Below are 21,137 nucleotides of genomic sequence, written 5' to 3'. Positions count from 1 at the left end.
AAGAAAAATGCATTAAACTCGTCAAAAATGACAGTAAAGGCATTTATAATGTTAGAAAAGATTTCAAATAATTTATATTTATCAAAGATTCCACTAAAAATTAACAAAAATAAATGTTTCTTGAGCACCAAATCAGCTTAATAAAATAATTTCCGAAGGATCATGTGACACGTAATGATGCTGAAAATACGGCTTTGCCAATACAAGAATAATTACATTTTAAATATAAAAAAGGTATTTTTAAATTGTATTAATATTTCACATTTTGACTGTTTTTACAAAAACATAAAAAGAAAATAATTGTATCTTACCAACCAGTGTACAGCATATTCATATATGGGAATTTTGAACTGAAGGACATGCTTTAAAAATGACATAAATAAATTAAGTTGAACTTAACTGAGTTCCAAATGTTCCTTCAAAAGACAGACAACATAAAAGCTGCCATGAACAGGGCGCACTATCCACTGTATCCTTCCACACAAATCTGAAACATTCCTAAATTGCCACAAAAACAGGTTCTTCACAAGATGTGTGTAGGCAAACTGTATGTTCACCTCCATGTGTTATTTTATTCAGTCTCTCATGATGTTCTTGCTCCTGGCACAGAATTTGCTGGTGTCTCAAATACAACTTTCTCAAATATGATTGTGATGTTTAAGTCCTACAAAACTTGGCGAGGAGATATGGGTGATGATGCCTCCTGCGGACAAACAGAGAAAAGACACATGAGAAGTTTACAGAGCAGCTATTAGATTATGTTCAAACAAAAGATGAACCTCACACCCTTGTCATAACCATTTGGAGCCTTTAAGCAGTTTTACCTCAACAAAGAGTTCGCTGTGTAGAATCCAAGATCTTTTCCAAAAGTAAAACATTTGTGTATCTTAGCTCCAAATAATGTCAAAGCCAATTGCCGTTCACAGGATCTCCAAAAGTCCTGAAGCACCTGAATGTCATCTAGTCCATCATATATTATACTGCCAACAGCAATTGCAACATGTTGCAGCAGAATATTTAACAAGATTTAGCTTTGGGCTAAGTCAAACATGGCAATGCATCAGTTTTGGCACAGAAAAGTCTGTTCTTTACCTTGTTTTTATTAATTAAATATTAAATGCACTGTATAAAAATATATTGTTGTGATTACCAAAACTTAAAATTCAACATTAGAATAAAAAAGTATGTGTTCATGCTTGACTTTTAATATTGAAGTTTAGTTTAGATAAGTAGGATATTTAAGTTATCTCAAAAAAATGTTAAGTTTATAACTAACTGCAGCAACATTTTTAACAGCGTGTTCAACCTTTTGTATTTAAATGTGTTTAACATAACCGTTGACAGCAGACATGAGTAATCATAATATTCGACTACATTTATTTATAACACACACTTCATTTTCATCTAGATTCAGGGGTTGAAACCATTCAGAATCTTAATTTAAAATACATTAGATGTGGACGAAAATACTTATTTTCTTAAAGACACAGTCATTAAAACTCAATTTTAACTTATTCTTAATTAAGGCTGAACATGTTCACAATATATCTTTACCACCCCATCATGAAGAAAACATTAAATAAAAACAAAAATTGTGCTCAACCAACTCAAAAAGTAAGATTTTTTAAAACCCTTTAAAACAATGACATTTCAGTCAACTTCAAAGGCTTCATCAGACATGCATGTTTTCTAGAGTTTGAAAACAAATATTTATGTCTTTCTTAATGAGCCTGTTTCTTGGATATTCCCATCGGAACCTTGTCCATAGGTTTAAATTTGTTTGGCTTTTAATGAAAGCAACTTGTTCAAATAGTTTAAATCAAATGTGTCAGGCATGCGATTCATCCGAGTCCTCCGTTTGCAATCCGATGGTCTTGATGTGGTCTATTGTAAACGGGTTTCGCCCATGTTTGTAATAGTGCCTTAAATCATTTGGCTCTTCATCTGCCGTGTCTTCATCATTGCTGCTGTAAATAACAGAGGCCATGTTTTTGTATGGATCGTTGTCATCTTCTTCATCCTCATTTGTATTGCCATGAGTGATGATGCATTCCTCTCTAGGTCCTACAGAAGGATTTGGACAACAAAAATCCTCTTTTTCTGCAGGATTCTCCACTATAGTGAAAGTTTCCTGCTGTACAACAGGCATCAAAATATCCGCTCTGGTCTCTATTTGATTACATACAACCGCAATTTGTCCTTTGTCGTTTTTTGGCAAACTGTCCTCCGCCATTCCTTCTCCGTCTTTAAAAGAGACTGATTTTGGGAATGCTTTCCCATTGGTCAGAGCTGAAGATTTGATGTTCACGGGTGTTTTTTCTGGAAGCACCAGGATTGGCAGCGTGTCTTGCAGTGGCACAGGTCTGTCAGACTCAAAAGTCCTGGTCGCCGGAGGGAGCGCGTCATCTATTTTGGTGTACAAACCACTGGAGTATTCATAGTCAATGAACGCCTCGTTGTGGTAGGAGGCATCCTCTATGAGAGATATGGGACATCCTGAATTGACCTGTTGACCACGGAGAAAGGGCATTTAGGGTCTCCTTGAACAACCTTGATATATTCACAGGTCAAATCCACGGCTGAGGTCCAGCGCTGATTATAGAGCATAGTGATGTCTGTCACTGATTCTTGAAGACATGGGACAATGTTTAAATATTTTTAATCTACAAAAAAAATCTACAAGTGGTTTATGGGTAGATCAATGATAACATAAGCTTATGTTATTAATTTTGATCAAGTAAACAGTAAATGAAGATGAAATGCTACAGAACATTTTAGTGATCATCTTTGATATCAACTAAAGTGTGGGCTTTGTTTTGTCTCATTTCTCAAGAATCAGAATCAGTCTAAATCAATGAACATACTTAACAATTACTACAACATTTTCAACAGTGTTTATTAAACTTGAAGATGTAATACAAATACACATACACAAATACGAAACGCCTATCTACATGATATCAGACCTATTACACAGTGAAATATACCAAACCATCGGACACAGGGGGTTGTACTGCATATACTGACCAGCTTAAATGGTGCACATTTTATGAGAAATTGTAACACTGACAATCCCATTTAAACCAGCCTATCAGGAGTATACGGCTTTCAGTTTCTCAGAAAACACATCTCACCTTCACAAGGGACAGTGACACTGCAGAACACGTCTAGCTACTTAATGTCAGGTACTTACCTGCTGAAACCATCTTAAGCTCTACATAAGAGGAATTAAAGAGGAACGTGAGGCAAATACGACAAGAGCAGGAGATGTTTGACTGTGTGAATGATGCTTTATATAATTTCTGAAGTGTTTCGTCTCTTTTGGTTCTTTACACTGTAGTCTTCCTCCAATTAAAACCCAATATATTATTTTACTCTAAGCTATGTTATTGTTTGAAATGGAGTTGATTTAATATAAGGCACATCTTTGTTTAGTGCAAAAGTCCCGCTTGAACTGTAGCAGGTCAAGTAAGGTCAAGTACAGTTTGTAAGACTATGTACATAGACAGAGGGTGAACCAACTCCAGGGTAAGACTAAGGAGATTTAGAACACATTTACATAGATTTCCAGGAAATAGTTTAAAGTTATGTGTCGCCGCACAACCTACAAATCCCAGCATAAAGCGTGCAGAACTCAAAACCGTGCAGGACAAAAACTCCAGCGCTTTGGGTGGTGAGTGGGTTTTAACTTAAACACGTCTGATTGGCCATTGCGTTCAAGAAATCAACAGATATGCTTTTGATTGGCTATATTGCTCAACACTGAAAAAACTGTAAATAGAAATCTTTGATGTTCTCCTGAGCGCAAAACACACTGGATCGTTAGCCAAATCTGTTTCGCCAATATGCTGCTAAAACTGATCCTAGACCAGCAGTTATGAGCAACCAGCAGTTAAATGAATGGGAGAAATCACAGTGATCAGTTCAGTTAAAACAGCCAATTATCTTATTGTTAAATGTAGTATCTAGTCTTAGTCGTTGGGCTTCCATCAAAGTACTTTCATTCGCATACTCAATAAAATAAACTAGAAACTGGTTTGAAACAGTATGTGAAAAAAAAATCGTATACGTTCGCTTGAGGTGGATTCATTTATAATTAAAAGCGTAACCAATATGTAGCATCACAAACATCAGGCATCTGTTGTTTTGTCTGCATGCTAAAGCACTATTTATTATATTAAACAAAACCATATCTTCTGTTGTAATATATCAGTTGATGTTTTGTGCCAAATTCTTCATAAACTACTATTTTGTGAACACATTGGGTGGAATCACTGTTTGAAACCATTTTGGAGGTTTCACTTTTTCCACATTCAAGCAGAAAGAAGCTATACTTGTATGCTTATTGCCTAGTTACTGTAGAAAATGACGGCTATGACGGTGTAGCAAAGATGGCCGCCAAATGGACTGACATGCCTCGAAGGGGCTAAAGTGTGTATGGTATGTAAAAAAAAAAAAGGTATTACTCAGTATATGTTTGATATAACAAATTAGCTCTTACCACATTTGGGTGCTTCCCAAGGGCTACTGAGCCCCTGTCTTCTGGATCCCGTCTTTCTCTTCGTCTCTTGACCAGCCAGAGGCAAATAAATAGTGTTGTAACAGCCACAATAAGAACAAAAGCAGCAATGCCGCCAGCCATCCCTGCGTTCATATCTGCAAACAGCCGTTCTTCTCCAAATGGACTTATAGGAACTGTCCGAGAGAAGGGCAAAATCTATTATGACTCACAAAACCTTGTTTCTTCTGTCTTTACAGCTCTTTACAGTGATTTATCATATAGTTTGAACGACTGCCAAAAGTAGGGCAGTGATCTAATAAATCTAGCTTAACACCTTATTCATGCCTCTTAAAAAATCAACCATGAATAATCAAATTAACCAGATTAATGATCTATGAATTATCATTCATACGGTTTAACCCTCTTTTTGTAGCCATATGGCTAAATATTATTTCCCTTCGGATTTTAAAGACACATGCTGAACAATTGCACCCCAAATTAAACACATTTCTTCTACATGTGGATTTTTTTTTTCTTTGATAAGTTCAATCTATGATTTTAGTTTTATTTAACATAGTTTTACCATCAAGAGGCACCCATTAAGTTGCTGCAGTTATTATTTGGAAATGTCCATAGTAAAACAACTGTGTTAATGAAAAAACAACACAGTTATGGTTTTCTGAAAAAATTAACACAAATAGCAAAGAAGAATGCATGAAGGACTTTAAAAATGAGCATGGACTTAACTTTAAAGGGCAATTTAAAAGATCCGTTATAATGATTCATGCTATTTCAGTGTATAGGAGTTGTATCACTGTATCGGCATTTATAAACATGAACTGAATTAGAGAAGACTGTTTTTGTGTTGTTGTTGTTTCCATATCACAACATTTTATTTTATTTCATTTTTATTTTGTTAAAACATAATTCATACAGATGGTTAAGGGAATTTACCTGGAAGTCCCCTCTGTAAAACTTCAATGTCCACTGAAGCGTGCGCAGCCTCACCTGACTCTTCGTCTGTTGCAATCACCTGTGGAAAAAAAAAACACACATCATCAGTGATTTCATGACAAATTCCTGTCAGAGTCCATGTGTTACTGCTGTTTTGCACACATTTGTAGCTATTTCAATGCAAAATCTTGCTGCTTTGTAGATGGTTAAGGCACAAGTCATTAAGACACAGTCACGATTGTCACCTCTAGGATGTGTCGGTCGAACGCTCTGAGCCGGTCCGTCTTTGCAATCACAATGCCATCCTGAGTAATGTGATACAGTTTACTGCTACCCGTCAAGGGTTGCATTGTGTAACGGATTTTTGGGTTTATTCCCTGCAAGACAGCGGTGGAAAAAAGAGAGAAAATGCTCTAAATAAGAGTTTGCAGGCCATTTTTCTAAAGGGTTTCCTATAAAGGAAATGTTTTCACTCTACATCTTTGAAGTCCCTGTCGATGGCCTGGACCACTAGGACTTGGCTCCCATAAGTAGTGACCAGAGTAGCAGGGCTGGAGCTCTCGATGAGGAACCCTTTGTAGATGGTCTTGTTGAAGATTGGAGGAAACTGGTTCTCCGACACCACGTGCACCAGTGCCGTGGCCACCGAATATTTCTTTGGGTCATTCACCTGGGCAGCCTGTTGGTGTTTGCAATTATGATGAGACCACTGATGTCATTATTGTGTCACATAACCCACACATTTATGTTTAATGCAATGTTATTGTATTTCTTCATATGAAGAGTCACCGTTATGGTTTGCAATATGCATAATTCCATACCATTATGCGGAGCCTGAATGAAGGGGTAAGGAGTCTGTTTTCCACACGTTGCCTGAGAGAAATCTCTCCTGTTTTCGCGTCGATTGTAAATCTGCCATTATCATCACCTATAAAGTCATTTTGAGTAACGTTTAAAAGTTATATTATAGATTTAAAGGGTTAAACAGTTAATAAACCAACGCAACACAAAGTAAACTCGCCTGACAGAATAGTGTAGACCAGAGGGGTAAGTATGTCTTTGTCTCCATCTTCAGCATGAATGGGACCCGGAGAAAAATAAAGCACAGCATCCTAGATCATAAAGAGCATACTAATGTTATAGGGATCTGAAAAACCTCTAATCTGTACACCGCCACCACACACACATACCTCGTCTGTTTCTGTGATGTTGACGCTGTACACAGGGTTGGTGCAGATATTATGATCTCCATCTTCATAAACAGGTGCGCACGGCTGAAACTGTGGATACTGGTCATCACCGTCTAGAACATTCACGGTGACCGTAGCTGTTGTGCTGGATTTTTCTTTTGTGGTCATTTCCTGTTGATTTAAACAGCAACAGCAAGACACTGTTCTTCCTTCATTCTGATTCCATTTGAGCACATCATATGTGAACTGTTAGGTGTTTGACATACCACAGCATATATGACCACATGCAGCTGGGTTTTAGTCTCATAGTCCAACGGTTTATCCAGGATCACCATCCCGCTGTTGGGCAGATCGATCCTAAAATAGCTGGCATCAGCCTGAATGAGAGAGACACACAGTGCTGGTAATGTTTTCTTAGATTTTGGAAAAGAAGAAGGTGGTTTTCTCTCTGTATAGAGCAGGTTGTTATATAATAAAGAGCCATGAGGGGTAGTCAATGCAGACAGAATGAGGCTTCTCCTTTAATTCAGCCTTTCATATGTGATTTTGTCCCTATTGAATGTGCCACTCACTGTAGATTTGTCGGTCATATAAGTGATCGTGTCTCCATCGCCGTCTCTGGCTTTAACTGTGAACACCATTGAGTTTACAGTCAGCAACTGTGGGAAGAGAGTCAGAATTCTAAGATTTAATGACTGAAAAAGTTCATTCCAAACACGAGTTTAATCGCAAAAATAATTCAAGTAAAATCTGGAGCAAAAAATTAGTTTACCTCACTTATATATCGCGGTTGAATAGTGTCTTCAAGGAAATATGGCATGTTGTCGTTTTCATTCAATATCTCCACTATGATTCGATACCGACTCTGAAATAAGAACCTCTGGGTTAATTGCACTCCAGTATCATTAAGTATAATTATTTTTGTAGTGCAACATACCCGTATTATTTCATCTTCATAACATGTCAAAGCAGCTATCAGCACTGATCCCAGCACCTGTAAAGTACCAACGAAAAGAAAAAATTAGGAAACAGGCAGGTTAGGATTAATATAGTCATTTTAATTCACAATTACAAAATTATTCACCTCAGATTATCATTCTTACATTGGTACACCTTTATTTACACTACAGTTAAAAATTATAACAAAATGCTTTTAATTCTTTTATTCATAAAGGATACATTAGATTGGAAACATTTACAAAATAATTCCATTTTTAAATGAATGCCGTTCTTTTTAAACTTTATATTCAAAAAAAAAAAATATATATATATATATATATTTTACCAAATAATCATATTTGAATGATTTCTGAAGGATCATGTGACTCTGAAGACTGGAGTAATGATGTTGAAAAATCAGCTTTGCAATCACAGAAATAAATTACACTTTAAAAATATATTAAAATAGAAAACTGTCACTTTAAATTTGACAAAATAACGTCCTGGTTGCGTATGCAACCCACCGTTCCCTGAAGGAGGGAACGGAGGACGTAGTCGACGTCGACTGAATTGGGATCTCGCTAGAGAGCCTGTCTTCTTCGAGTACTATTGAACGAGCCAATGTAATTGGCGTGCGTGATTCGCATCACACACTCCGCCCCCGCGGCGCGGGTATAAATACGGAAGTGGATGCACGCACTAGTTGCTTTTTCGCTGAGGAGCCGAGAGTAACCCGGGGTCAGCGGTGGTCCAGCGGTAGTGGCAAGGGGACTACGTCCTCCGTTCCCTCCTTCAGGGAACGGTGGGTTGCATACGCAACCAGGACGTTCCCTTTCAGTCGATAACGTCGGACGTAGTCGACGTCGACTGAATTGGGATCACCCTTTGAACACGCCACTAACGCTGCCACCTTCCAGTGCCTAAACCAAAGCCTCCTGATGCCCCCGCAAATTTAAGGCGGGGAAGGACAGGGCTTAGGCCAGGGAAGTCACTGCTGTTCCTACAGGACCACTGGGAAAGCGTTCCCCGTACATTGGAAGGAAGGGACGCTGCGGAAGCCCCGTCCAACCCAGAGGGAGGTAACGTGGAAAATACACATCTGAACTGGGCGGAAACCGGGCAGTCTAACATATGGAATGACACTGGGGTGGCTCCAGCCTAAGACGGGGGGAGACACACCGGACAGTGACGGCAGAGAGACTCTGCCGAGGGAAGACACGGGCTCACCGCAGGGAGCCGTATCGTGGAAGAATACACATATGGGGTCGCCGAAGGGACCGCAACATACGGACCCAGCCTAACACAGGTTCCACACTGCTTACGAGTGGTAGGCCTAACACCAGACGTTCCGCACGTCCGACGTCGGAGGGGTGTGGAGGAACTCAACAGGGTTAAATTTTAAGGGAACTCAACTGGAGTAGAAAGGCGCACGTATCCAGTCCATAGGAGGGGAATGGCGCAGCAAGCCGACACTTGAACCGGGCTCACGGTGAAACTGGCTTCATGAGAAGGGAGCCCACGGGAAGCAGCGGTTCAACTAGGTGTCGTCCAGCCCCCAACTCTAGAATCTGTTTTAGCAAAGCATATCGTCAACGCCCAGGCGGAGCACTTTACACTCATCATAGAGGAGCTCAACACCTAAGTGGACATGTTGCATCTCGGATCTTTACCGAAATGAAGGCAAGCACTAAGTGCAACTTTGCATGGAAACAGCCTTCCCTCTCTGCTGAATTCCAACAGATATTTGTAGAGCTGGTCTGAGGTCTATGACTTGCATTCTGTACACGTCCCAGCGAACGGACAGAGAAGCCAGGGCTGGATCTGCCTCCTCCAGGGCAGCGCTTGCAGGCTCACCACCTGCTCCTATTACGGGAGAGGTAGGAACCTTGGGCACAATCCGAGCCGGGGTCTCAGCTTGTGAGAGTTAGCCGGCCCAGACTCCAGGCACAATACGTTGACCGAAAGCGAGCAAGTACCTACCCTCTAGTAGAGACCACGCGAGCAGGAGAACTGATATAACAGATTTTTTAACTCACTGCCTGCAGTGGCTCAGGGGCGGTCTCTGCAGTGCAGTCGCACCAGGGACAAGGCCCAAGAGGATAAAGAGGGACACAAGGATTTACAAGATCTTGCTCCTCAGGAACCTGGCGATCAGAACGTGCTTCTGCATACTTCTGCAACACGATGAGCGTCGTTTAAACACCGAGGCAACATCATTTTGAGGGTGAAGGAAAACAGCCTACTGCAACCCATTTTGCAGGAAGAGAGCACTGAAGTGATCGAAAGCTTTCAGGATCTCCTCTGGAGAGAAGACGCACTCAACGACTAGGTTCCACTTCTAAAGGCGTAAGCACGCTACCCAATTCTAGGGGGTGCTCGCAGAAGTGATGGTATCTATCACATGTTCTTGTGATAGCCACCTGAACCTCCGCGTTCAGATATAAGACCGCCCGGAATCTCCGGGGGCAGAACGCGTGTGCCATCGTGCCCCGTCCCCGAAAGAGTTTTCAGGGGAAGTCAGGAAGGCTGTTGATGGGAACCAGGTCTAGTTGGGCCAATAAGGGGCAACTATGAAGACCTGTTCCTCTCCTGACTTGGCACGTAGGTGCAAGCGACGGGCGCAAAAGACAGGAGCATTGCTCAACACAACATGTGAAGATCACTGGGCTTCAGGAGCATTTTCTGCTCAGCACTTGGGTGTGACAAGTTCACTGAGCTTCAGGAGCATTCCTGCTCAACACCTGAGTGTGATAAACTCACTGAGCTTCAGGAGCATTTCTGCTCAACACTTGAGTGCGAAGAACTTCACTGAGCACCAGGAGCATTTCTGCTCAGCACTGCGTGTGATGAATTCACTGAGCTACATGTGATGAACTCACTGAGCTACAGGAGCATTGCTGCTCAACACCTGAGTGCGATGAACTTCACTGAGTTTCAGGCGCAAGGCGACCATGAGTCGCAGTCACTTTTAGAAGGCTCACTGGGGTTAAACGCATTTCTGCGGGCCCCTGGGGCAGCTGAGACCCAGTGTTTGTCCAAGGGTAGTCCGCTCGGTTTACACAAACACTGGTGGAAAAATGAAACCGGGGGGGGCAACTGAGCGGCCCCGGAATGGTCATGACCCAGCTGGACCCAGAGGATGGAGTCTCCACTTGCCCTGGCTATAATTCTCGTGGGGCTCGATGGCGGCACGATTGAGTAAAGCGGGAAGAGTGGAACAAAGCGTCCTCAGAAGCTTCTGACTCCAAGGAGGAGGTGACGGGTGAGTTGTGACAGCAGCGGTCGCAATGTCTAACAACTCGAGGCACGAATGCCCGTGTAGTCGGGGGTCGCCCAGGCCCCCGTTAAAACACGCCCATGTACATGGCCCCTCTGTTGAAGAGGGTTTGGCAGCAGACCGGGATGAACTATAGTCACACAGGGTGAGCTGCTCTGCCACGGTCACCTCGGGACTCGATCATGAAGCTAGCGCTGAAGCGGTCACATATGGAGGAAGCCAATGGCTGCAACTACCATATACCCCAGGAGCCTCTGAAAGTTCTTCCAGTGGGACCCTTTCTCACTTCAAACACCAGCTGAACACATACTCATTGGAGAAACGTGTTAGACCGAGTCCATCTCCAAAACTGAAAAAGAGATACTAAGCCCGTGGGCGAGATTACTCTCTTCCCGTTGACCTGAAGACCCAACGGGCTCTGGAGCACTCGAAGGGAAGGACACTGTACTGATACTCCACCCTTACACGCAACCCACAGGATGGCCTGCGGTGCGGAAGGTAGAGATCTGTTTTGAAGCACATGTCTTTTAGGTCGGAGCTGCAGACCAATCTTGGGCCAAGATGGTCACGACCCACCACCTAGTAGCACGAAGAACGAGTTTACAACTGGCCTTCGTACCGGCTGGAGGAGCGGCTATATCAAATCCTTCGCCAGCAGGATAAGATAAGCACGCACAAGTCAGGAGCACTGCTCAACGCTCGGTGTGATGAATATCACTGAATTTTCAGGAGCACGTCTGCTCAACACCTAATGTGATGACTATCACTGACTTGAGCGGGGTAGCCGAACCTGAGGTGGGGCAGCAAAGTAGAGAGAGTGGTGTTAGTGTGCTGTGCAACACTTACCTGTCCCCACAAGCGGCAGGGGGCGCGTGAGAAGGCGGATAACCGGGTCCTCGAACGCACCAAGCTGCCTGCTGGCGACCAAGGGGGAGCTGAGGGGTGTAGGGCTATACAGGGTCACACCCGCCAGACTGGCCCTCTTGAGACCCAGGAACAGATGAAATTGCTCTCTCTTTGAAGTGTGGGTACCGCTTGCTCCGCTTTTTTAGGGAGCCAGCGGCGGAACAGACACACACACAAACAAAGGCTCCACCCGGCCCTCACCCGGGGGGAGGGAGTGATCGTGCCACTCCAAGAGCATCTCATCCATTCCTGGGCGGCCCGCTCCGGAATGCTTTCGCTGTCGCTTCCCACCTGGCTTGGCAGCGCATGGAGCGGGCTGGGCGTCCCTACTGCGGCCGGCTCCATGCTGAGGCCTGGGTGGAGGCTGCTGCGGAGGGCCAGCAGGAGCGGCGGCCGGGGAACGCCCACGGCGACGAGCAGGCGGAGGAGCTGCCACCGGCGGCGGGTGGAGGCAGCAGCTGGCCACCGGGGCAGGATGTGCCGGATGACCTCCGTCTGCGCTTGAGCGGCAGAGAACTGTTGGATGCAGTTCTCCACTGCGTCGCCGACCAGCCCAACCTGGGAAATTGGGGAGACCAGGAACCGAACCTTGTCCGCATCCGCCATACCAACCAGGCTGAGCCAACGAAGGCGCTACTGGACCACCAAGGTGGACATCGCCAGACCGATCACGCACGCTACGACACCCGTACCCCGGAGGGTGAGGTCGGATGCAGTGCGGTGCTCACCTATGAGCGCACGGTCTGGATTACCCTCGTGCATGCCATGGGTGCCCTAGCCTGCAGCAACGCCATGGCACGCAAGAGGAAGCGGCTTGCCCACAGGCTTTGTAAGCTCTGCCCGTCGAAACGGACAAAACCTCACAGGCCTTAGGGGGGAGACGAGGATCCCCCCAAAAATTGCAGCGGCCGCCGGACACAGGTGCACCTGTGTCGACAGACCACTCCAATGGAGGGACACCTCGCAACCCTTCACCGTTCCTCCATCAAGGGTAATGAGGGGGAAAAGCTATTCAGGCAGTTTCTGCAGAGAAAGATGCTGTTCACCACCTGATAAGCTCTCCATGCATTTCGGGAAAGAAAGGCACTGGGGCGGCGAGCTGAGAACCAGCGCGGCCCGCCCCAAGATACCAAACTCCAGATTCCAACCGAGACTGAACGGGACACGGTGGAGGTTCCACTCGAGCCCGGCAGCCTCGGCGGCCCGTTTCAGCATAGCTGATAATCTGGATCCGGCTCGGGCAACATTGAACTCCCGGAGGGAGACAATGCAGCCGAGTCATCATCTCTAGAAGTCAGCTCACCCTCCGATGCTGCAATCGGCGTCCTGTCCTCCAGGGGAGCCCCGAGTGAAACCGCTGGCCCACCCATTACAGATGGACCAGCAGACAACACAGGAGGCTCCAGTGGTTGCAGTGGAAGGGAGGAGTGAGGAGCCCACAGGGAATGGTTACCGGGCGGGACATCCAACACTATCCTCCGGTCACCCATCCCACACAGCACCCGAGGGTGGGGCATGGTAATGGGGACTCGCTCTCCGCGAACGAAGGCGAGTCTCGCCCTCAACACTGCGACAGTCATGTTCCCACAGTGAAAACACGAGCTGTCCACAAAAGCTGTCTCAGCGTGCTGTAAGCCCAACACGTGACACAACAGTTGTGACCATCAGAGAGAGACAGGGAACAACCGCACCCAGAAACGCACGGGCGGAATGACATCTTGAAAAAGACGCAAACGCACCCGTGTTGCTCTTTCAGAAAATAGGACCGTCACCACTGACGGAGCACACAGGGGAATGACCGCGGCAACACTGAACAGAGAACTGAAACAGTGAAGCACTCACTTTTCCGCCCTCTAACCAGCCATCAACACACACACATTTAGAAATTTGTTGCTGTTAAAACAGCAGTTGAGAGCTCAAAGCTCGCGATCACCGCTGCACTCGCGCTGTAGAACACCAGCACTGGGAGAGTCTTCCTGAAGAACACCGACACACTCGCTCGTTGTAGACAACAGCACTCTCAGAGACATCAAACGATCGGCTCCGAAGCGAAAGGCAACTAGTGCGTGCATCCACTTCCGTATTTATACCCGCGCCGTGGGGGCGGAGTGTGTGATGCGAATCACGCACGCCAATTACATTGGCTCGTTCAATAGTACTCGAAGAAGACAGGCTCTCTAGCGAGATCCCAATTCAGTCGACGTCGACTACGTCCGACGTTATCGACTGAAAGGGAACTGTTTTTACTGTATGTTGATCAAATCAATGCAGCTTTAAGAGATTTCTTAAAAAAAACTTTTGAGCAGCTGTGTGTATATAGTTAATTGGTTTGTTGCCTTCATTTCTAGTATTGCATTTTAATATTCAGTCATATTTAAGCACTTAAATAACATATCACGATCGGCTGATTGGTGCATCGCTTAATAAAAAAAAATTACAAACTCTATTGCCTTTTAGATTATTTATTTAAATTATTTTAGCACTCAAATTGAAGTCTTTTAAAAGGAAATGTATGTATTTTAAGTGTATTTTAACAGACAAATCTGGTCAAATAAAGGTTATATAACTAATATTAATAATAAATCATAGACTTTCTAAACTATGGCTTCAAACGCCTCCAATGTGTTGGCTGGCTGTTTTAAAGTCCTAAAGCTTCACTGTTATTCTGGCTTTCCTCCACATGCTAACATCCACTATTCATGTTAATCACCTCTCGATCCAAGGTCTTTGAAAACGACGTATTGAGTCGGATTGTTCGGCCTTCAAGGTAAAACCAGTCAGAGTTTTCTCCAGTGAGACACAGACGGATGGTGCTGGCTCCAGGGTCTCCGTTGATACTGAGGTTGGATATGAACTCTCCAGTGGGACTGTTCTCTCTAACCGTGGCAAATATATCTTGACCACCAAGGCATAAACTGGCTACAGTTCAGATGAGGGATTAATTAGATTATGAGGACAACATAAATCATCCATAAAATCACAGATTGCACAGCTAATTTATAACACAACATATTTATAATAGGGAGAGCAGGGATAATTGTAACAAGTATTGGATTTTTCCCAAATATTCATGCATCACGGTTCTTCTCAAGAGCAAACACTAATCACTCCAGATGCATGATGTACTATACATCAATAAAACGCACTTTACTTCACTTTACTTCACTTTTCTGTCACTTTTATTTCAATGCCATGTGGATATATTCACTTTAATTCAAGCTCTAAGGGGTTGAGGAATACTTTTTTCAGAACTACGAGTTTATAGCACACAATTATGTATTTATTTCTCGCAAATCCAAGTTTAGCCTATATATTAAAAATTTGAGTTAACATCTCATAATTCAGACTTTTTTTTCTCAAAATTGCGATTTAATAACACAATTCAGACTTTTATTTATTGCAATTCCAAGTTCAGCCTTTATATCGCAATTTTGAGTTAGCATCTCGCAATTCAGACTTTTTTTTCTCAGAATTGCAAGGTAAAATCGCAATTTTGACTTTTTGTGATTTTGCATATTTTGTTCAAGAAATGTTTTGGTGCATTTCATTTAATATTCATATTAATGCACAACATTACTCGTTACACTCATGTGATATTCTAATGAATAGTAGCAAATGAAACACTTGTTGAAATACTTAAAGAAAATAGAGCTATAGACTGTCCAGATCATTTGATCTTAGAAGAATTTAATAAGAAATGTTTGAGTTCATAATAAAATCTTTTGATTGCAAACTATGGTATCTTAGCAAATTTGCAAAGTCAACGTGGCATGGAAATGGTCCATATTTACTTTCTTAATACATTAAGATTCATTTGTGCATATTATTTGAAATAAATGTTGTTGATCACAATGTAATTAACAACTTGTTCCACTTCTGAAATGTCTTAACTTTTACAGGTAGCGACCCTAAGCCCTATTATTATTTTAACCTCTCACCTTCCGAAACGTAAAATAACAAATGGAACACTCTACGGTCTTTTAAACTTCACAGATGCACACATGAGAAGGCCATGAAATTGATTGGGGTTCTTGCACGACAATGGGGAAACAATCAATTCTATTGGATAAAATCATATCCCATCCAACATTTTTTATTATCAAATAACCTATCCTGAAATTTGCCATGCTAAATAAGTAAAATGTGTAGCAAACACAGTTACAATTTTACTTAAAGTAAGTAAAGTTCTTTAATCTAATTTCTGTCAAGAAAAAAACTATTAAGATATTAAAATGAATCTCACTTGTGACTTTTCATTTCGACAGGTTGAGAGAATCAGAACTCTCAATACTAGAAATGAGTCATTCAGAGACTCATTATCATTTCCAATAGCCTCATAACCATTTCTGGCACATATGTTAACATTCACTATATCACAGAGCAGTGATTCGTGAAAATTAGCCTCTGTCGTTGCAGATCCTGGTTTCAGAGAGGTGTTTACCTTTTGCGATGTGATAGAAAATGTTCAGTGCCATCTGGCAGAGGAACAATCTCCATGGCGTCAACATAGTTGATATTCCCCTGGGCTCACGTCTCCTTGTCCCAGCTGTAAAAGAAATGCCAATCCCTGACAGTCAATTGCTCTGAAGGATTTGGAGTGCTCATGTTACCTGTCACAAAGAGCAGACTTTCTTATTCAAACCAAATGTCAATTAAATCAGAAGATTAACAAAGCATATTTATACTGTCGTGCCACCATCTGAAATTCATCAGTCAAGTCACTCAAGTGAGTCAAATCAAACTGCTAAATGAATTACTTGAACCTCATACAGTCTCTCACCAATACAGTGTTTGTTTACTTCTGTTTGGGCTTTAGTCGTGTCTAGTCTTCACCTCGGCGTACTTGAAACCTATTATGAAGTCTTTAGCCAGTGTCAAGCCACCAGCCTGGCAGTGATGTCGGTTACCTGACCTCCAGGCCGCTCTTTTGATCCTCCACCTTCCACCTCGACACACCTCAGCATGAGAGCTTTTTTTTCCAAATCCTCACATAATACCTGCAAAGCTGCCTAAGAACTGTTGTTTCCCATTTAAGTTTCGCTGCCTGCCTATGCAGGACGAAACTAATCCAAACATTTATTTGTTGGTTTACCATGCATAATGATTACATTATATCCGTCCGGTCGCATTTTGTACACCACAATATATAATTACACATGTTTCCTGTTCAATTACAGATAATTTTGTTGGATTTACTGGGATAGTTCCCGCAACATATTTGTTCATATGTAACTTACCATTTCAAAACATTTATACTGTATTTTTTATAAAAAAAAATTTGCACAAAAACAGATGTAGCTGTTTTCTACAAGAAAATAAATAACAGCATGAGGGTTAGTGAATAATTACAATTGTGATTTTTGGGTGAATTATGTCTTTACAGTTCATTCATCACATTACCACTAGGGGACACCATCACTATCACTCTTGCTTTCAATCAGTAAGATTGTAATGATGGTCCTTCAGACTGGGTAATGTAAAAAAATAAAAAAATAAAAACGCTCAGGACAGCATGAGATGCAGGGTAATCTTATTCTGATCTTTCCTAAGGTGAAGTTCACAGTTGAGCAGGCTTAGTGTGGTTGAACTGGCTGTGGCTGTGGATAATACCACTGGGACATAAGTAATGATGACATACAGTATATGACATGTACACTACTGTTCAAACAGATTGGTTGTGGTAAGAATTGGTTTGGGTTTTTCATTAACATCTCTTATGCTCTACAAGACTGATCAAAAATATAGTAAAACAGTTAAATTGTGAAATATTATAGCAGTTTAAAATAACTGTTTTCAGCATCATTACTCCAGTCTTCATTGTCACATGATCCTTCTGAAATCATTCTGATATGCTGATTTGCTGCTCAAGAAACATTTATTATTATTATCAATGTTGAAATCTGTTGTGCTGCTAAATACTTTTATAGAACCTTGAAACTTTTTTTCAGGATTCCTTCATGAATAGTAAGTTCAAAGAAATGTATTTACGGTCACATTTGATTAATTTAAAGGGATTGTTCACCCAAACAAGAAAAGTCTGTCATCATTTACACACCCTCAAGTTGTTCCAAACCTGTATTATTTTCTTTCTTGTGCTGAACACAAAAGTAGATGTTTAAGTAAATGATGATTTTTTTTGGGTGAACTATCCCTTTAATATATCCTTGCTGAATAAAAGTATATTTCTTAAAAAAAATCTTACTGACCCAAAACTTTTCGATGGTATTATAATCATTAGATTTTTTTTTCCAAGGGACCCATTGGTGGACAGAGTGTCGGTCCAGAGACCCCTTGTTACGTACATTTACATTAGCAGACCCTTTTATCCATTTTCAAAATATACGATTTTAGCCAATAAGTACTGTATATTAACCTATAATAACATGCACATATTATCATAACAATATATTTATGTACATTCTTTATTATGCTTATATTGCAAAGCCATTAAAAACATCATGATGTACAGAATCATATACTTGCGCATTTTAATTTGACTTTAATGTGGGAAGTTTAATGTCTTAATATTGGCATTGGTTAAATTTCTTCATTTGAATTGATCAGAGATATACAATAATTGGCAATTATCCACTGCTTATCAGCTCTCTAGCCAAGTCCTTAATAAGAATAAGAGCACATTTAAGCAAATTTAAAGCAAAATTTAAGCTATTAATTGATACATCATGTTTCAGGGGAACAATCTCATTAAAAAATGTCATAAATGAATCCTGAATCAACCGGTCTTGCTAGACATGTTAACTCCTGTGAACTCCTCCTTATTTGTGTATTCATGCCAGATGTTATCAATGATTGTTTGGATACAGGATGACTGTGCGTGGATTGCATGTGATTAGGGATTAAATCGAGTAATTAATGCGAAACAGGAAGTAGGTCTGCCACAACCAAGATTATGGGATTACAGCACAATATGGTTTAATATTCTTGCTGTACACGGCAGCTTGCTATTTATTATGCATGTTTCCATGCGTCTGAGTTCGTCTGCAAGTGTTGCAGGAGACCACTTTACCACTTTAAATGAGTTTTAGCAGAAGTAAATGCAAAATTAGCGATGCCGCTGTATTGTGTTGTTTTGATTTGATTAGTCTAATTTTACATTTGAGTGCACTCTTCTGCAGAGATGATAGTGCACTCAAACAGGGATTGTGAAAGTGTTATTATTCTTAAATATTATTTATAGGGACAGTTCACCGAATAATTCAAATTAACCATAGAGTTGATTGGCCTCATTGACTTCTATAATGTAGTAACAAATACTATGGAAATCAATGGGGTGATTGGGGTCCATCAACTTTTAGGTTCTTCAAAATATCATTTTTTGTGTTCAGCAGAAGAAAGAAATTCATATAGGTTTGGAACAACTTGAGGGTGAGTAAATAATTAAAGAATTGTTGGGTAAACTATCCCTTTAAGAATTTACAAAATGCATATGTAATATTACTGTTTTTATTTGTATTTTTGGATCAAATAAATGCAGCCTTGGTGAGCAGAAGAGACTTTACCAGAGAGTAAACATTTATTAAACAAAACTATATACAGTATATATATAGTCTATAGTAGCCTAAAAGTAAAAAAAAAAAAAGTAAAAAAGAGTTTAGAAAAAAAAGTAAAGTATTGTAAAGTAAAATTGATTTAAATAAATAATAACAATTAACAATGTAGGGTTCAAATAGCAATGTAGAGTACAAAGCACATTTTAGAAGTTAAAGTAAGCTGGTGTCTATTTTTTTTTTTACTGTAAAAAAAGTATTTTTCAAAGTTAAAAGTTAAAAAAGTTAAAAATAAAACAACTTTGAACTTTCTGAGTGAAAACTGATTTAAAGTAAACCTCTTTTTTGCAATGCTTAACAATATTTTGTTGCTAAATCTGTGAAAATACACCAATAAACACTACAGAGAGAGACCGGCAACTTCTAAACATGCCGGTTCAACAACCGTCATGTTTGGAAGCATAATGATTCATGCGGTCTCCTTAGATGAGACCATCAGACTCATTAGGACAGCGTTGGAAATGGACTCAAGCATAGCGAGACGATTAGCATGAAGCATGGCCAGTCGGTAAACCTGAACAATAACAGGCTTTCTGATACAGATCACTTTAAAATAAAAAAATTTTACAAAAAGAGCGAAGACAAATGCAATGTACTCGTCAAAGTCACAAAACCATTTATCTGTATTCCTGTCATGTTTATAAGATCAGGCCCAAGCTATGCTGACTGGATGCTTCAGTAATCAGATTGCTTTGAGGCTGATCTAAAGAGGTCACTGAACATCTATACAGCTGTCTATCACTACAGCTGGAATAAAGTACACTTTTCTTTGCATCAAACATTCACTTCATCACAAAAACTGGTCTAAACCGGACAGTTTACAAAACCCAGGCAGCTACGGCATGCTGGTAAAGTGCTTTTACTGCAGTCATAACAAGAAAGCAACAGTTGTCAATGTTCTGTGAAGTGTAAACAACGCAATCACACACTAAACCAAGCACACACACTTAGACTCCCTGAGTATTTCCTCACCGTTGCTTGGTGGTTGTTATCCTTTGTTTTCGAGCTCAGGGGATCCTGCTGTCACTTCCTGCGGTGGCTGGTCCTGTCCTTCGCCACATGACTGTCCCGTGCGGGGGGCTGAAACCTGCACCGCAGGGAACAGCAGGTAGCCACAGTGCAAAACAAAACAGATTTCTCTGGCTAGTTAAGTCAGGGCTGCTCAGATAGAAAGAGAGAGAGAGAGAGAGAGAGAGAGAGAGAGAGAGAGAGAGAGAGAGAGAGAGAGAGAGAGAGAGGGGAAAAAAGAGAGAGAGAGAGAGGGATCACAATGTGTTTAGCTGGAGGGAATTAAGAGCTCTCGCACACAGCAGAGCGAGGGCTTAGACAGCATTTCCAGGACAGGATAACTCTGGCTGCTGAGAAGGAGGTTAAACTGAGAACATTAGCTCGGGTGCGGATGCTAATGCAGTCCAAGGTGTACAAACGCTGCGGGTTTGTCACATGATGACACATGATCTGCTGCTTCATGATGTAGAATTCAGCTTGACAACTCATTGGCCTGCATGCTTGCTGTCAATTTTGAGTATCTGTGGGGTCAAAGGGGTCACAAGGCCTGTCCCAAGTGCTGCTGATCGCTGTATGTGTGAGGGTGAATCACATTGAAAATTTCTTCAGTTCCTCTAGTTTGTCATTTTCATGATAAATAAAGGGATAGTTCACCCAAAAATGTCAGTATTTACTCACCCTCATGTTGTTCCAACCCCGTAAGTTTATCAAGCGACGAGAATAGTTTTTGTGCGCAAAAACAAACAAAAATAACGACTTTATTTCAACTATTCATTTCCTTTTCTTTGGGCCTC

At 41.5% G+C, this 21,137-nt stretch overlaps 1 protein-coding gene across 4 annotated transcripts; it reads right to left on the bottom strand.

The window, feature by feature from the left end:
* Positions 1-519: 519 nt before the first annotated feature.
* Positions 520-20,749, bottom strand: cdhr5-rs (cadherin-related family member 5, related sequence). 4 transcript variants are annotated; one of them, XM_077234254.1, is made up of 16 exons: positions 20,308-20,446; positions 16,209-16,313; positions 14,478-14,686; positions 7,583-7,639; positions 7,418-7,510; positions 7,218-7,304; positions 6,912-7,022; positions 6,646-6,816; positions 6,477-6,567; positions 6,277-6,383; positions 5,934-6,134; positions 5,701-5,832; positions 5,456-5,534; positions 4,502-4,695; positions 3,194-3,214; positions 1,683-2,506 (listed from the first exon to the last, which is right to left on the bottom strand). In XM_077234254.1, the coding sequence occupies exons 2-16, from the start codon at positions 16,273-16,275 to the stop codon at positions 1,829-1,831; spliced, it is 2,298 nt and encodes a 765-aa protein (XP_077090369.1). In that variant the 5' UTR covers positions 16,276-16,313; positions 20,308-20,446; the 3' UTR covers positions 1,683-1,828. The 4 variants fall into 4 exon arrangements, with proteins under 4 accessions (XP_077090371.1, XP_077090370.1, XP_077090369.1 ...); XM_077234257.1 differs by lacking the exon at positions 1,683-2,506 and adding an exon at positions 2,604-2,627; XM_077234256.1 differs by lacking the exons at positions 1,683-2,506; positions 3,194-3,214 and adding an exon at positions 520-703.
* Positions 20,750-21,137: the final 388 nt, after the last annotated feature.

Source organism: Siphateles boraxobius, unplaced genomic scaffold (genome assembly GCF_051911475.1).
Source record: "Siphateles boraxobius isolate OS27281-9 unplaced genomic scaffold, OSU_SipBor_1 19, whole genome shotgun sequence".
Classification (NCBI taxonomy): Eukaryota; Metazoa; Chordata; class Actinopteri; order Cypriniformes; family Leuciscidae; genus Siphateles; species Siphateles boraxobius.
Note: the sequence above shows the minus strand (reverse complement) of the source record. Positions and strands in the feature narration are given on the sequence as shown.